Here is an 18743-nt window from a genome sequence, read left to right as displayed (position 1 = left end):
GAGACTCTAAAAGGAAGAAGAGTTTTTAAAAAGCATTAAATGCCCTAACTGGATTCAGCTTTACTTGGGCCTTAGAATTCCTTCTCACCTACTATGGCCTGGCAGGTTCCTTAAAGCCTGGACTCCCACATCTTTTTTTTCCCTGAGAGTTGTTTTTGATCTTTCCAAGCAGAATACATCACGTTTGCCTGTTTTAAACTGAAACGATTCCACTACAGTAATTTTTTTCAAGCTAATCTCAAATAACTGCACAGCTGTAAATTTCCCCAATTTTTTCACTAGCATCCTGTTTAATGCAGGATGTAAGCACTAAAATTTTATTTATTTATGAAAAACTACGTTTACATACATATCAAAATATTTATGGATGACATTTCATGTATGACATACCAATGTATGGATAACATTATAACGTATAGAATTTGCTTCAAAATGATGGGTGCCTGAGTGGCTCACTTGACTGGTTTCAGCTCAGGTCATGATCTCGCAGTTGGTAGGATAGAGCCCCACATTGGGCTCTGAGCAGAACCTACTTGGGATTCTCTTTCTCCCTCTTTCTCTATCCCTCCTCCACTTGTGCACGCGCTCCCTCTCAAAATAAACTTGAAAAAAAAAAAAAAAGACATGGCGAAGTGGAAAGTGGTGATTATTGAGGCTGAGTGATAGAAACATGGGGATTACCTCTGCTATTCTATTTTTTGCATATGTTTAAAGTTGATCATAACAAAACCGTCTAAATCCCTTTTGTGACTTTGCATTGTTAACACCAAAATCAAACTTCTTTTGGTTATTTTAGTTTTTCCCAAATGTTGTTAAATGTAAACCAACGGCATAAGCCAACTGCTATGAAAAGTAATCATACCTGAAAAGTAGTTTTCAAATGGGAGCTGTCAAGTCCAACCCCAGCAATTCCCAACGCAGATAAAGAACTTGGTGAAAATGCTTGAATCTGATTTCCATACTGATCTGTAACTATTACAACTATATAAAAAAGGAAAGTTTAATTTTAACACTTAAAATTATGCTTAGGAAAACCACTGTAACTTTGTTCTCTTATGTATTTTTTTGTAAAAAATAATACTTGTTTCTTATATAATCGCTACCAAAAAAAAATCAACAATCTACTTAAGTATGCTTATATTTATTATATATAACACCATTTTGATGTTAATCTTACTACAAAATTTGAAGAAAATAATTCAATATTATTCTAATTCAGGTAATATTCTAAATGTAAGAAAAATAAACGTGAATCCACTGATACGTTTACTTTGCACTTTTAATGTAATAGTTTTAATGTTAACTATTATTATTCTAACAATAATCAGTATTTTCCCAAGAAACTATTTTTGCCAAAATGATTTTAAAGTTATGTCAGCCTAGGCAAAGATAGTAAAAATACAGCAATCTTCTCTAACGATAGATTTTAAAACACCAAATGTATATAAAACCAAAGCTTTCCTTTCAGATCACGTATGCCAAAATGTGAATGTAGGTAAGCACATATTCTAAAAGTATTTTAAAGAAAAAATGCAGACCATACTAACCTATTTCTCCTTGAAGCTCTTGGCCCATTTGTACTGTTTTTCCTCCTTTTAACTCACATTTTAAATGTTTAGGCTCATCAGGAAGTGGCCTGAAATTAGTTAAGAAAAGGCTTTAGTTCTACCTTTGACTGTAGAAAAAACTTAGTTTTAATATGCTAAAGAGTAAGCATATATATATCACTCACTTTCTAAATCTTAAATACAACACCCCTCCAAAAATACCTCAATTTATATAACATCACTATTAAACCAAACGGAAACAGAGAAAAGACAGCTTGCAAAGTGTTAAATCATAGCATCCATGCTGGATTAAAAGGAAATTATGACTAGAGAACTGAGAAAGAAAAGGTGGGTCAGTAAAAATAACTCATCAAGAGATCAGGTGGCAGGTGGAGAGCAGTATATCTAAAAATTTTATCTCAACTATGGAGCCTGGAAATACTATGAAAACGGATGGAGGAATTCAAGTGAATAAGGTTACTGGAAGAGGTGAGCAAGAAACTGAGGCCAGGGTAAAAGATTTTTCTATATATATTTACATAAGTCTTCCCTTTTCTATCAGCAATACATAGTGGTCTGGTAGGACTCAGCTTTAATCACGAAGCAATGAAAGAATTTTTCCTTCTGAGCAACACACTGATCACACTGTATCTTTTATATTTTTTAATATCTGTCATTTCACAGGTGTTTTCACTGCTGCTTGCACTAGGAGGGCTTTCCTTTAATGACAGTTATAGTTCTTACAGATACCAGAGGGTCATTAAGCACAGGGTATACTAAAGAATAAAATACTTAGGAATGGACTTAACCAAAGAGATGAAAAGACTGATGAATTAATCACTATTTCCTGTGAAACTTTATTCCAAAGACAACCTACTTTATTTCACAGAAATTGCAATCTTTTCTACATTAAAAATAACTTTCACTGGTGTGCTTTGGAGACAAGTATTTTTGTTGTCATATGCTGAATTTTGAAATACCTCAAAATATAATATGCCCACAAACCTTACTGTAAATGCACTTTCCAAAGACACATGATCATCTTGGAATGAAACCTGGCAATAGCGCATATCTTTCACAGATGTCGGTACTTGTACATCAGGAAGCAGACCCTGTAGCAAGTGTTCTTTGTTAATCTCAGGAGTCCAATTAACCTAAAAGAGAAATTATATACCTAAGAATATAAAGCTTAGCCTAATGTACTCCTAATGCCACTTATCTTACTGAAGAATCAAAGTTAAATTATAACCCATCTTCACCACCTCCAAAGAAAAAGAAAGTCCCTTTATGACCATAAATGATGGTGGTTCATACATGTATTAGTGAGATTAAGAAGTTTCTCCCTCTTCTAAAGACTCCAACCAAAACACTTGTACAAGTAATAAATTTAGTAAAGTGGCAGGATATACAATTAACACCCAGAAAACAGAAATGTTTCTATATGCTAAAAATGAAGTATAGAAAGAGAAAAAAAAAAAAAAAACCCTTTACAACTACACCAAAAAGAATAAAATACTTATGAATAAAGTTAACCAAAGAGGTGAAAGACCTGTACTCCAAAACCTACAAAATACTGATGAAAGAAACTAAAGATGACAAAAACAAAGGGAAAGATATTCCATACCCATGAACTGGAAGAATACTATTAAAATGTCCATATTATCCAAAACAATCTACATATTCAATGCACTCCCTATCAAAATACCAACAGTATTTTTCACAAAGGCAGAACACATAATACTAAAATTTGTATGGTACCACAGGAGACCCAGAATAGGCAAAGAAATCCTAGGAAAGAACAACAGAGCTGGAGGTATCACAGTACCAGATTTTAAGACATACTACAAAGCTGCAGTAATCAAAACGGTATGATACTGGCACAAAAAATAAACACATAAATCAATGGAACAGAATAGAAAGCCAGAAACAAACCCACGATTATATAACCAATTAATCTAGGACAAAAGAGGAAAGAATATGCAAAGGGAAAAGCCAGTCTTTTCAATAAATGGTGCTGGGAAAATTGGACAGCTATGTGTAAAGGAATGAAACCAGACCAGTTTCTAACACAATACGCAAAAACAGACTCAAAATGGATTAAAGACCCAAATGTGAGTCCAGAAACCATAAAAATCATAGAAGAGAACAAAGGCAGTAATTTCTCTGACACTAGCCATAGCAACATTTTTCTAGATATGTCTCCTGAGACAAGAAAAACAAAAGCAAAAATAAACTACTGAGACCACATGAAAATAAAAAGATTTTGCACAGTAAAGGAAACCATCAACAAACCTAAAAGACAACCTATTGAATAGGAGAAAATACTCGCAAATGACGTATCTAATAAAGGGTTAGTATCCAAAATATATAAAGAACTCCTACACCTGAATACCAAAAAAAAAAAGAGTCCAATTAAAATATGGGCATAATACCTGAATACCTATTTCTCCAAAGAAGACATAAAGATGGCCAACAGACACATGAAAAGATACTCAACATCAGTAATCATCATGGAAATGCAAATCAAAACTACACTGATATCACTCTATACCTGTCAGAATGACTAAATAAAAAAACACAAGAAATAACAAGTGTTGCCAACCATGTGGAGAAAAAGGAACCCTCGTGCACTGTTGGGAATATAAAGTGCTGCAGCCACTCTGGAAAACAGTATGAAGGTTCCTCAAAAAATTAAAAATAGAAATACCATATGATCCAATAATTCCACTATTTGGGTGGAATACCCAAAGAAAACAAAAACTTTGGGTATTTACCCAAAGAAAACAAAACACTAGTTCAAAAAGATACATGCACCTTTATGTTTACTACACCATTATTTACTATAGCCAAGATATAGAAGTAACCTAAGTGTCCATCAACAGACAAATGGATAAGGAAATGTGGTGTATATATACAGTGGAATATTATGCAGCTATAAAACACGTGGGATTGTGCTATATAAGACAACATGGGTGGACCTGGAGGATATTATACAAAGTAAAATAAGTTGGACAAATGCCATATAATTCCACTCATAAGTAGAATCTAAAAAACAAACAATAACAACCAAATGAATAAACAAAAAACAGAATCAGACATATAAATACAAAGAACAAACTGATGGTTGCCAGAGGGAAGGTGCAGGCAGGGGGGTGGGGAGTTCGGCAAAATGAGTCAAGGGGAGGGAGGTACAAGCTTCCAGTTATGGAATGAGTAAGTCATAGGAATAAAAGGCACAGCATAAAGAATACGGTCAATGATAGCGTAATAACTACATAACAGGACAGATGGTAGCTACAGTTGTGGTGAAGAGGCAAATTTGTCATCACTAGGTTGTGTGTAACCTAACTAATCTAACATAACATTGTATGTCAACTATACTCAAATTTTTAAATGCTTCTTCTTTGTCTTCACTGTTAATGTTACCATATCTTTCACTGGAAATTTTTCACTGGAATTTTTTCAGTCATTTCTTTCACGTTGTGCCATAGGATTACCACTGTGGTTATTATAGCTTAAAATAACATACACATCAAATCAAATGATCAATTCTGAGAGTAATATTCAAATTTTTGTTAAAAGAAACCTCTTAATGGGGGCCTTGAATGAGATCTGGGTTAACTCCTATTCACTAAGATGAGAAAACAAATCATCTACCGTTCTGGCTACCTTTGAGTCTTAATCCATTCTTGGATGCTTTTAGCTCTTTCATTTTAAATCTCTTGCATTCCACATACTAATTTGTTACTTGATCCCTTTTTTAAGTTGAGCACCCTACTTCTATCCTAATTTTAAACTTCTAATCTTTTCTAGGTAAGAATTCTTAGTTCAACTTTCTCTTTAGCCTTCTATAGTTGTGATTCTTAAGGTTTCACAGTTTAAACTGTTCTAATCTTCTTAGTCACCTTTTTAATTTTAATCATCTTTTATACTGTATCATATATATATAAATATATGTAAATATATATGTAAGTCTGTACACACACCTTTTTTTTAATTTAAATAATGGAAAAAGCAGGAGTTATACTTTTCCAAAAGGCTTTCTTCCCCCCACTCTAGCCGTGCTATCCCTTCAATAGATTCCCAGCTCAGGGCTAACTTTCCTCAATATTGGAGAACTCTCTGAAGACCACAGAAATCACTTTAAAAACTATACATATAATAACATTTGATATCTTTTATTGCCAATAAAGAGGTGCATGTCTTAAAATCTTTGGAACCCAAGAAGTATTTAACTACTAAATTTGAGCCAAAAGGTGTCAAATGCTGGTCACATGCTTATTGAACGGCAAAAAGAAGGTTATATACAGATAGAGGCTCTCAAGTCAATGTTTCTTCTTAATCTTGATAAGAAACCACAATGTGGGAACCTAACTATGAGAAAGCAAGGAACCAGTTCAGAAGCCAGGTTCCTGGCACCACTATTATATCACTCAACTTTAAGTCTACTGATATAGATAAAACACAAGTTGCCTCCCCTTCGAAGAAGGATCAGGATTATTTCTCTATCAATTCTCTAGTCCTTCATTACGGAGGGAAAAAAGAAACTGGATGGGACAAGGGATATTTCAAGTAAGATTTAAAAGTAAAGGCAGCTGAACCCCTACTGAACAATTCTTTTAAAATGTCAGATCCCAAGGGGGCACCCTGGATGGCTCAGTCAGTTAAGCATCTAATTGTTGGTTTTGGCTCAGGTCATGATCTCACAGTCAGGCTCTGCACTGGAAGTGGAGCCTGCTTGAGATTCTCTTTCCCTCTCCTTCTGCCCTCCTGCCACATGCCATACACAGGCTAAATATTAGATCCCATATCTGGAAACTCAAGATGACTATAGGATGAAATAGTACAAAGAAATAATTACCTCCTATCCCACATAGTAACTCTCCACAAATTTAGTTAATTGGGACCCCTTATATAAGGGCCTGCAAATGTTGGCTTTCCAGAGAAAGGGGGAATTATTTGTCTCTAACTGCCTTAAAGAAAACTGGATTTTTAAGAATTATTTTCTCACACAAGATTTAAGGAGTTCTTTTCTTTCTGGATGACAAGCGAAAAAGTACAATCAGTTCTGCTATAACGTTTGGTTTGAAAATGCATATTTGTTTCAATGATATTAAAAAATTAGGGAACAGTTTGAGAATAAAGCAAATTTTATGTCTTATGTACAATTTCATCCATGAAAATAGATGAACCCAGAAAACTGTCCCCAGCTAAACCAATCCATGCAGAAATACACAAGTAACATAACTCAAACCTGCCAGCCACCTCAGGTGATTATGTATATTGAGCCACACATGTCCACACTTAGTGGGGTTTCCACAACTTCACAGTAACCCACAAGCTGCAACCCTTCTTGCACTCAGTTCTACAAAGTAAACTGACATATTATTGTAGTGTTCGTGGACTTTTTAATCATTTAATGTGTTATTGCTACTAATGTATTGGGACTACTTTATTAGTTTCTTTTTTTTTTTATTTTGAAGGCTGTATTCTTTTTTTTTAATGTTTTTATTTAATGTTTATTTTGAGAGAGAGAGAGAGAGAGACAGTGGCACGTGAGCAGGGGAGGAGCAGAGAGAGAAAGAGAGAGAAAATCCCAAGCAGGCTCCAGGCTGTCAGCATGGAGCCTGACTCAGGGCTCGATCTCATGAACCATGACCTGAGGTGAAACCAAGAATCAGACGCTTAACCAACTGAGCCACCCAGGCACCCCTTCTATCTTTTTTTAATGGGTGACTGATAAAATTTGAGTACTGTGCCTCTAATTCCCATTTCCCCCATACACCCTGTGATTTTTATTGGTTTTTACCCTTTTATCTGGCACAGTGATTTTAAGAAATGCATGTGTTTTGGGGTGTCTGGGTGGCTCAGTTGTTTGAGCGTCCGACTTTGGCTCAGATCATGATCTCAAGGTTCATGGGTTCAAGTCCTACATTGGGCTCTGTGTTGACAGCTCTGAGCCTGGAGCCTGCTTTGGATTCTGCATCTCCCTCTCTCTCTGTCCCTCCCCAGCTTGTGCTGTTCTTCTCTCTCTCAAAAATAAACATTAAAAAAAGTTTTAAAAAATGCATGTGTTTCATTATAGCAGAACTGACTGTACCTTGAAAGAAGGAAGCACAGAATGCCCACTAGTCTTACAATCAATCGTAAGAGGAGTGCTACAGGTATCTACTATAGGTGACAACAATCTATTTTGATTTGGTTCTGTTAAATGAGATGTTAGGTTTCAACATACAGATTTACCCTAACAAGGTGCAAATGATAAATTTAGATTACAACAGATTGATGAGGACCATATGAAGCTGAGAATCTACAAAACTGTTTTCTAAGATCAGGCTTTTAGACAGTGATATGCCAATTTCAAATGGTCAAATCAGGGCCCTGTAGTTAAAACAGTAACAGTAATGTTTCACTGTCTGCCTTTAACAGACCTTTGGTTTAGTGCCTTTAGAGCAGCTACAAATACTATACATTGCTTTGGTATGGTAATCTTAACTGTGACTGCAGCAATACAGTTGGTCAGGAAGTATACAACTAAAAGAGAATTCCAATCTTTGGCATTTTGCTAAGCATCCAAATCATTTCTCTAAGTATGCATTTGTCACATATGAATCATTCATATGAATGTGCATAAAAAAGTTTTTAGTGTGGAATTTTTGTTTGTTTTTTGTTTTGGAAAGAGAGAGAAAAACTGCACACACACATGGAAGAGGAGCAGAGAGAGGGGGAGAGAGATAATCACACACAAGCAGGCTCCGCATTGTTGGTATAGACCTGACATGGGGCTCAAACCCATGAACCATGAGATCCGAAATCAAGAATCATAAGCTTAACTGACTGAGCCACCCAGGTGTCCCTACCCTGAAATTTTAAATAATAGTACTATTTGTATCTGATAAGCTTCTTAGAAGCTACCTGATAAAACTTCTTGTTGAGTCTTCCAATCATAAAATGAACAAAATTCTTGTGAATAACTATTTGGAGATACTTACTTTAATTTTATCTGCTAAAGCTGATGTTATGTGGATTTCTCTTTCTCCTTCATCATACATTTGAAAAATAAGATTATGCATAACATCGCCTGCTATCCAATTAACCTCATCCTGATGTTTGATCTGGATTGCCTTTTGTCCTTCCACACTGAATATCTGTAATCTCGCAACATGGCTACTAGGAAGCAACTTAATAGTCTTCTCCACGGGTGCCACATCTTTACAACTCTAGGAAAAGAGCACAGAAAGATATACTGAATGACATCTGCACTTTTTGAAAACCTATTTTTGGGCTTCAGTGGTGAGTCTTCTACATTGCTTAAGAATTTATGTCCAATATTATGGAAGATCATCTTATACACTGTTAATATCCATAAGTTTTGGCATTAAGATCACACTATACCATTAATAATTCCTATTTTATACCATCAAGTTATAAATAATGACAGTGGCCACATTCTTAAAGCCAAAAACTAGCATATTTGGATTTACAAAGATTCACTCTCCCTTATTTGTAATCACATGACAGATTTGGTGACTATCGTCTATTAATAAGAATAAAAATGTATGAAATTAGTAACTTCCCATAAAATCAGAAAATAGTTGCCATAAAATACACTATTTATATTGAAGTAATACATTGAATACACTGAAACTAAGTGAGTGAATAATGTTGTTTATAGCTAAATGAGAACTCTAGATGCCATGAAGGCTAAGCTGGCACATTTATATTATGGGCACAACAATTTTCCACCTATCAGTACAGACAAACTGGATTACACTAAACTGATTTTAAAGGCATAAAAAATTAAAACATTACATTCATTATTTCATAATCTAGGTCATAGTGCATTCCACAGGATATACAAAATTCAAAGTAAGCCTAAGCCTAAAATACTTTTACAATCTTATTTAGCCCATTTCTCCTTCCTCATCCAGTTGTAGTCATTCCTATCAAAGCCCAATCAAATGAATGATGATATATATAAAATTCTTACCTTACAGAATTATCAGGGAAATAACAAATACATCTCTACTATAAGCATATTGCATTTACTTGATTCAAACTCAAGAGTTACTGCCTTTGGATAACATTTTCTAATTGCATATCTGATCTAGATTCTTGGTTTTCTGCCTGCTGCTGTTCTACAGTATTTATGTAATTCCTAATGTTTGTTACTCTTTGCTCCCAAACCCAGATTCCTCCCAAACTCCAAGTTTCTTCTTCCTGATCGATTGCAAGATAGTATGCTCAAAAGCATGCTGCCCACATTACTGAATTTAAAAAACTGCATAACAGTTATTTGAAGGTTATCAATATAATCAGCTTGTAAAGAAGAGGAATGAAGTAACGAGCCATCTCATTCTAGTGAAAACAACACAGTCGTATTTTACCCTTTTGTGACTCAAGATATGTTAATTGATGTATAATGAGTAGAAAAGCATCAGTTAATCAATTGGTCAGATTACTCATCATCTACAATACCAATAATGGAGAAATCATATTGAAATATTTAACTTAAGTATCTGTTGTCTCATTTTGCAACCTTAGGAGGTCAGTTGCTGGCCCTCTTCCAGGCTGGCTTCACCTACAGCCGTGATGTACATCCATCCAGTAACAAGTATCCTATTAGTACATTACCACAAAACTCTACTTGAAAATAGTAACCATGTATTTATTTTTAAAATTATACATATGAATTATTTATATGTCCTTCACTGGTTGTTTACCAAACTTTCTAAGAAACAAGTGTTAACTATAAGAAACAAAAAAATAAAATTGACACATAAATACATTTTAATAAAAGAAAAAATTAATTTTAGGAATATGTAATCAATAGCCATAGATATTATAAAAGCTTTAATCAAAATTACTAATACAAAATTGTTACTCACTATACCATTTCACATTGCCTTTTTCTTCACCTTAGCTAAAAGAACCACAAATATCTCATTTTTATGTGTCAAATATTACTTAAAACGTTATAAAGCTGTTAAAAATATTTGTATGAAAACAACATAATATCAATGAATAACAATGACAACTTACAGGTATTTCAATTTTTGCTTTCAGAGTCTGGTCTTTTTTAATGTTCTGCACTTGAATTGCAGATCCTGTTAAAATACTGGTTCCAGAACTGCTGCAGTCTACAACGTAGACTGGAAGGTTTGGAGCCCCGAAAAACTATTGAAAACATACAAAATAATTGTAAGACCCCAATCAAATGTACCAAATTATTCAAGAACTATTATTTAAATTTTCAAATAATTTCAAATACAGCTACTATTTCTGGCTATAAATTGGAAAAAGTGAAACAGAATTCACTGATACTCTAGACAACTGCTGAATGAAAAGAGTAATTTTCTATAATTCTAACTAAAATTTATGTCTTCTGAAACACCAACTTCCTCAAACACTACTCTTTTTTTAAATTTTACCTATTTGGGTTTTCCTTTTCTTTTTGTGCCTTTTTTTTTATTTTAACTTATTTTCATTTGTCTACCCATCCCTAACCCTGAAAGATTATTCTACCCATAAATTAAATACTTCATCTAAACTGAGGGGAATGGACCAAGAAAGGATGGGTCCATTTATAGACAAAACACAAATGTTTTGTCTATAAAATTCTTTATGAAACTTGATACAGTTAACACCTTTACTGGCTTACAGATGCTGAAAGTATAGGCAATGAGATACCCACAAATTTCTCCATGGAATAATCATTAAAGGCCTAAATACAATTTAAGTCTCACTATAAAGTAGGTACAAGAGACAGTCAAGTCCACTGACTACCATAGGACTCAAAATAAAATCTACATATTCTTCTTACCCTACAGTAACTTACCTTACAATGAACAATCAATTTTGGTTGTGTTGTTATATTGTCTGATTCATCCAGAACTTCTACCTGAAATGGGAAAGCTGTTCCATTTTCTATAACTAAAATTTCAGAATCAGGTTTCACTTTCAATCGATGAGGGGGACCTACCAGAAAATTACATAATGAAATACAGATTCAAGTTTCTAAGACTGAAATACTGAAACAACAACTTGTAACATTTCAAGTTTTAAGATCTTAAAAATGACAAGAAAAAAATAAGCAATATCCATTTTTAACCATTTCTATCCCCAAAATGTATAGATTCTATGAATGATCAGAGTTGTCTCAAGTATATATTTGAGGTCTAGACTTAGTTTTATGCAACAAGCTATAACACAATAACTAATGCTAGAAATTACCTACAGGTGTAAAACCTTAAAGAGATCCTGAAAAAAAAATATTCAAGAAGAATTTTTAAAAAATACTTTTACTCACTTTAACTTTACACAATGATTAGTTTCTCAAAAACATATTAAGAAAAAAACACATTTTAGGTTAACAGTATTCAAAGGATTAGTTTATGTAAAGATATAACCAGATAATTTACTTGTTTGTCCACTACTCTGATGTTACAAGCAAGCTACAAGTTTCCTCTTAGATCAAAGAGGGTTCACACTACTGTACCAAGATGATTTGATGTGCTCCATAAACATTGATGTTTTTAAATACAATTTATGATAAATGCTGGTAACAAAAATTCACAAAGAACAGTTAGGAAAAACACTAATGTTAGCAACATTATTTACTTTTTACTATACGCCATGCAGTGTATTAAGTTTTAAGCACTATTCTCATAATCTTCACAATAATCTTAATGAAAAGGGCAATATATTATCCTCATTTTATAAATGAGAAAACTGGAATCCAGAGAGATTAAGTATCTTGTCCAGGTCACATGACTAGTAAGCAGCAGGCTCAGGTTTATGTTCTAAGTAATTTGAAACTTCTTGACCATTATCATCATACCATGCTACTTTTTACTTCACAATTTTCATTGTCAAATTTAAAAATAATGCCACACCATCTGGTTACTAAGGATTTCACTACTCAAATCTATACTTTTTAGCTAACTCTAAAATAAAAGCATTGCAAGCGTTTATTTAGCATTTAATATTTTTTTAAAAAGTGTGTGTGCATGCATGTAATCTCTACACTGAACACAGTGCTCAAACTTACAACCTTGATCAAGAGCCATATGCTCTTCCAAATGAGCCAGGCAGGTACTCCAACAATTTTATTCTTATACTTCTACCAATGTGCTAATTTAAACATCTTCATCAATTTATGCTTGAGGGAAGCATCAAACTATTTGAATTTGTACAAGGATGTAGCTAACATGTTTCTTTTCACATCCAAAAATGGTACCAACTGGGGCACCTGGGTGGCTCAGTCGGTTGAACATCCAACTTCAGCTCAGGTCATAGCCTCATAGTTTGTGAGTTCATGCCCCGTGTCAGGCTCTGTGCTAACAAACAGCTCAGAGCCTGGAGCCTGCTTCAGATTCTGTGTCTTCCTCTCTCTCTCTCCCCCTCCCCTGCTCATGCTCTGCCTCTCACTGTCTCTCAAAAATAAATATATGTTAAAAAAAATTTTTTTAAATAAATGGTACAGAGTCATGTGAACAAAGATATGATAATACTATTATTAATAAAACAGAGCTAAAACTGACATACCAATCACTAATGTAGGTATTTTACAAGCACATCTCACTTTGCACAGTACTGTGTTAGTGAGAACTTATATTGGAACTGTGTCCTCCATTCAGTTACCAAAAAATCTTGCAAAGTGAGGGTTGCCTATATTAACTCATTTAATCCTCATAACAACCATGAGAAAGTAATGTCTCATTTTATACTTGAGGAAACTGTGGTATAAGACAACTTTACCTAACTCATAAATTACAGAGCTTAGATTCAAACCCAGAAGGGCTAATACCAGAATGTATTATCTTGAACCTAGGACAGACTGCCCCTCAAATTAGCCAGCATTTCCTACCCTGTTACTTTAAGGTAACTTCATTATCAAGTTGCTAAATCATTATCAAAATAACAACATAAATTCATGAAAAACTTTTCTTTTTAAAAAAATGAAACATTTACAGTTATATCAGAAAAGATAAAGACAGGTCCGGCTCTAATATAAGCCTAATTAGTATATTTCTAAGAATGGTTCCCTAATACATTTTCAATATTCCCTTTCTCCCAATTACTTCAGAGCTTTAATAATGTCTTCCTAAAGGTTTTCCTTTTTTGTTCTATTAGTCATTTCTGTCAGTGATTTGTTTCACATTCAAATTATTTTCAAGACTTATACCATAACCAAACCAAAAACCATCTCATCATTGTATTTTATAATAGGAATATTATTTTAAAGGTGATTATTAGGAGTATTTCTTAAAACATTACCTGGTAGTAATCTAATTTTTAAAATCTGTGTGTCTTCTTTTAAACCCGGCAGAATAACCTTCAAATTAAAATTCTGTTGAAAAAAATTACTTTAATTAAATCCAAGTCCTAAATAGCTCAGTAGTTTATCATCTCAATTCTGACTTTTGCTTTTCATTTCCATAACATTACAGAAATCTATTCAGTAAATTTATACTAAAATTATCATTTATGTATGTAAGAAATAAAGGTCAAAAAAATTAACTTCTATTACTCCCTTAGAGATACCAGCTTCTTCTAATTCAAAAGGAATAACCTTTGAATAATCAGAATCAAGATGGGGATTACAAAAAATACAGAAAATAGTGAAGTGTAAAATACCAAAAATCTAGAAATCTCTAAATGCAATGTAGTACTCTAGATTAGATCCTGAATTGAAACACTAGTTATTAGTAAAAACAAAACAAAACAAAAAAACTGGTAAAATGTGAATAAAGTTTACAGTTTTGTTACTAGTATTGTAGCAATGTTAATTTCTTAGAATGGATAAATGCTGACTATAAAAGACTAATAAAGGAAACTAACTGGGTAAAGAGCATATGCAAACTCTCTATACTGTATTTCCAACTCTTCTGTAAATATAAAGTTATTTCAAAAAAGATTATAAAAACCTAGAAATCATTTTAGTTTTTTCAGTAAGCTTATCTTACTAAAGTCAAATTTCCCTGATTTTCAAGTTCTTCTTCCAGAAAACTCTGAATTCCAAAAGATGTACAGAACTTGACCTTTAATTTGACTAAACAATACAGTATAGCATACAGTATTTAAAGACATTCACATGCTCTATTTTAAACACCATTTTGACAGAAAAATTTTAAATACATATTGTAAGTTAATGATGCAGTGAAAAAAGGCTATGTATTACTTGTTATTAGCCATAGTAATCCCTTTCGTCATGTAAATCTACTAGCTGCTTTATATACCTGATTGAAAAATTACCTTATTGGAATTTGTATTTTTTACTTTCCTAACCTTATCCCTCCTCAACCACTTTCCTTTAATCCAAATACCAAACCCAATACGTTCATAAATGTGAGCTAAAGTTTCTCATACTTTTGTGTTCTAAAAAGTTGAAAAGAAAAAAGAAACATAGTACTGGGTCACTGTTGAAAAAATGACTTTGAATATTGGAAGACTGGAATGAATATGAAGACAGCTGAAAAATATCTAATTTACTGTTAAACAAAGGCAAACATGCTAGTTTTCCTTAGAGATGTAAAAGTTCAGTGAAATATTCCTAATTCTTAGGAACACCGTATTGTCATCCTGTCACAAATATATGTTATCCAATTTGAAATTTTCCATTTCATTTCTATGACAAAAGAAATAAACATGTATTATAATATTTCAGTACAATGCTTACCTTGCCTTGACAAGAGTTTACAGGGCCCCTAGCTGTAACACCTCGAATTACACAATTTGGTCCTTTGGTTATTTCTTCATAATGCAAAGATAAACCACTGGAAAACATAAAATTTTTTTAACTTCCCCTCCATAACTCACCAAAGAAGCTACAAATGTGTTACTTGCTCATGTACCATTCTCATGTCTAATTCACTTTTCTAATAAAATATTATTTTAAAAAAATGGAATAATTCAACCCAAGAAAATTCCCAAAAACTTCTTTTATAAAGAAAAATGATCCGGGGCGCCTGGGTGGCTCAGTCAGTTATGCGTCTGACTTCAGCTCAGGTCATGATTTCGCAGTTTGAGCTCAAGGCTCACATCAGGGGGTGCTGACAGCTCAGAGCCTGGAGCCTGCTTCAGATTCTGTGTCTCCCTCTCTCTGCCCCTCCCCTGCATGCGCTCTTTCTCAAAAATAAACATAAAATAAATGATCCATAAGTGATAGCACTGGGCCATACCCTATAAATGATAAATTATAAAATGTAAAACATCATTTATTGAATAAGATACAAAGCAGGAAATCAACAAATGCTAGACCAGGTCTAAGAAAAGGAAATATACAAATAGGCCACCTGTCCCTATTAGGGACATCTTCAGACTTTGCCATGTATTTTTTTCAAATCTTTCACCCAGTGAGATGTTAGAAAATTTGTGGAATTATACACACACACACACGTATATATATTTTGAAGTTTATTTTGAGACAGAGAGAGCGCGCGCACATGAGCACAAGAGTGAACAGGGGAGGGGCACAGAGAGAGGGAGAGAGAGAATCCCAAGCTGGTTCCATGCTATCAGCACAGAGACCAATGCAGGGCTCAATCCCACAATCCTGGGATCATGACCTGAGCCAGCAGCAAGAGCCGGACACTCCATCAACTGAGCCACCGAGGTGCCCCATCTGGCACTTATTAAACTGAATAGCAATTTTAGATAAAGTCCAAATAATCAAGTATAGTCTTATGATGTAACTTTGTTACAATATACACTGAGATTCCCTAAATCATCTTTGACCACATGTAGGTCCTTACGTTGTAAACATTTTACTCTTGTCAAGGGGTAAGGTGAAGGAAGAAAAGGAAAAGGCAGAAAAAAGCCTAAGTTTTCTGAAAAATGGAATTTAAATATTTACAGGTATTAGTGAATAAGTTATAAAAATTAAATAACATGCCTTGTTCAAAAAAAGCTGTAAAGTGACATGTAAGATAAAATAGACTCCTTGGGAGAAATGGATATTAAACATACACATCTGCTTTCACTATCTCTTAAATCTCTTTGTTTTGAGAACAAAAGGATTTCTTTTGTTTACTGTTAAAAGGCTAAGCAAAGGAAGGAAATGAAAAAGAGACAAGGACAATAAAACTCATCTCCTAGAATACAGGACTTAGTAGTCCCTCAAGAAAACTTAACCTTAAAGAAAAAAAAAAACAAAACATAACCTTAAAATAGCAATGGAAAAGGCTAGAAAACAAACTATGACCCAGAATTTCTATGTACAGCTCTGGGGCTGGTAAGAGAAAGGTGGAAAAAAAAGATTGATGAAAATTTGGATCCCCAGATCTCCCCTCTTGGCCTGTGGCAGATGACTGGAAGATTAATCTCTGACAAGGCTAAAACAGAGAATCTCTACATGGAGGTGTGGGAGGGTAGATAAAGCAAAAGATAGGATAAAATACTAAAAAGTATAGAAGGAGTAATCCTGAATAAATGTATAAGGATGCTGAGACCTTCCCATCCCTATTCCCATCCCAGCCCTGTTCCTGGACTGGCTAGGAACCTGGACAGCCAAACCACTCCCCTCCAGGCAAGAGTCTAAAAATTTGAGAAAACTGCCTAGTCCAAGAAAAAGACCTGAAGATAATGACAACAGGATTTTCCCCCAATAAAGCATTACAGATATATCATCCTATAGTGGAGTTCATAGTCAACAGTTTCCCCCACATTCTGTTTCCTTATCTACACTTTAGTCATTCAGTTATAAGCATAAAACCCAAGACTACCAGGTATCTGAAGAGATAAAAAACCAACAAACAAAAAGCAACTTGGAGAAACAGATTTTCTGTGCATATAAACTTTAAAAAAAAACAAACCATCATTTATCAATGAAAAAACGTATTACATTTACAAAACAAGATCTACAAAAAAAAAAAAATTTTCAGGGAACCAAGAAAACTCTTGGAAATTAAAAATAAAGCAGAAAGGAGGATTGCCTAAGTGGTTCTGTTAAGCATCTGACTCTTGATTTTGGCTCAGATTATGATCTCAGGGTTTGTGGGTTCAAACTCCATATCGGGCTCTGTGCTGACAGCATGGAGCCTGCTTGGGATTCTCTTTCTCCTCTCTCTCTCAAAATAAATAAATCATCTTTTTTTAAAAAAAAAAGCAGAAAGGAAAAATTCAATGGAAATATTGTAAAGTTGAAAAAAATCTGTCAGAAAGGAAAGCAGAAACACAAAAATAAGAAAAACAGAAAAATTGGGAAAATCAGAGAAGCAGTCCAGAATGTTCATTACCAAAACATAAGGTTACCAGAAAGAAAAAACAGCGATGATGGAAAGCAGACAAAAGTACTTCAAATAATGTAGAGACCTATGCAAAGATGTATTACTGTAAAATTTTGCCATGTTGAGAATTAAAAGTAGATCCTATAAGCTTTCAGAAAAAATACACAGAAAACACAAAAATGAAAGTAAAACTAAGTTTAAATTTATCAACAGCAGAAGCTAAAAAGCAAAAATAGAGCAATGCCTTCATAATTTTTTAATAATTTTTTAAATGTTTATTTTTGAGAGAGAGAGAGAGAGAGAAAGAGAGAGAACACAAGCAGGGAAGAGGCAGAGAGAGAGAGGGAGACACAGAATCCAAAACAGGCTCCAGGCTCTGAGCTGTCAGCACAGAGCCCAATGCAGGGCTCAAACTCACAAACCGTGAGATCATGACCTGAGCTAAAGTCAAACACTTAAAAAACTGAGCCACCCAGGCGCCCCAATGCTTTCATAATTTTGAGGAAAATAGTGCCCAACTTTCAATACAATCAAGTAGAATAGAGACATTTTTGAGAAATAACTGTCTCTCACAGGTACTCCTTCATAGGAACCTAGTGAAGGATGTGTTTCAGCAAGAGAAGCTTCTAAAAAACTGGAGAGCCATGAAAAAGTAAATGCTAAGTAAAATAAGCTACTTAACAGTCTCACAATTCAGGAATGTTTCCTCAAGGACCCGAAAGACAACTCTCTGCAGTGTACTCATCAAAAAAAGGTAAAAATCCCTATCTCCCAGTTTTCTGAGCCTAACTTCCAGTAAGCTGACTCCAAATTGCAAATCCTACAGCCAGTGGTAAACTTAGTTATTTCATCTTTAAAACATGAATATGTAAGTTATAGCCACTTATCCACATAAAGGAATAAGGTTTTCTTCAGTCTTTGCCATCTCTTTATCCGATTGCCTATGATAATTATGACATTTTGGTTT

The 18743-nt window shown here is 34.0% G+C and overlaps 1 protein-coding gene across 1 annotated transcript in view; it reads right to left on the bottom strand.

Moving 5' to 3' along the window:
* Window positions 1-18743, bottom strand: part of SMCHD1 (structural maintenance of chromosomes flexible hinge domain containing 1) — a 159045-nt gene that overhangs the window by 79580 nt on the left and 60722 nt on the right. Inside the window, exons 21-28 of the mRNA XM_047087085.1 lie at window positions 15229-15325; window positions 13827-13899; window positions 11386-11525; window positions 10590-10724; window positions 8540-8767; window positions 2553-2701; window positions 1548-1636; window positions 863-981 (exon numbers count right to left, since the gene is read on the bottom strand). Coding sequence (XP_046943041.1) covers window positions 863-981; window positions 1548-1636; window positions 2553-2701; window positions 8540-8767; window positions 10590-10724; window positions 11386-11525; window positions 13827-13899; window positions 15229-15325 — 1030 coding nt within the window. The remainder of the gene's footprint in view (window positions 1-862; window positions 982-1547; window positions 1637-2552; window positions 2702-8539; window positions 8768-10589; window positions 10725-11385; window positions 11526-13826; window positions 13900-15228; window positions 15326-18743) is intronic.

Source organism: Lynx rufus, unplaced genomic scaffold (assembly GCF_022079265.1).
Source record: "Lynx rufus isolate CCGP_SWC_20201006 ecotype Redwood Valley unplaced genomic scaffold, mLynRuf1.p SCAF_22, whole genome shotgun sequence".
Lineage (NCBI taxonomy): Eukaryota > Metazoa > Chordata > Mammalia > Carnivora > Felidae > Lynx > Lynx rufus.
This window is presented reverse-complemented; position numbering and strand designations above follow the sequence as displayed.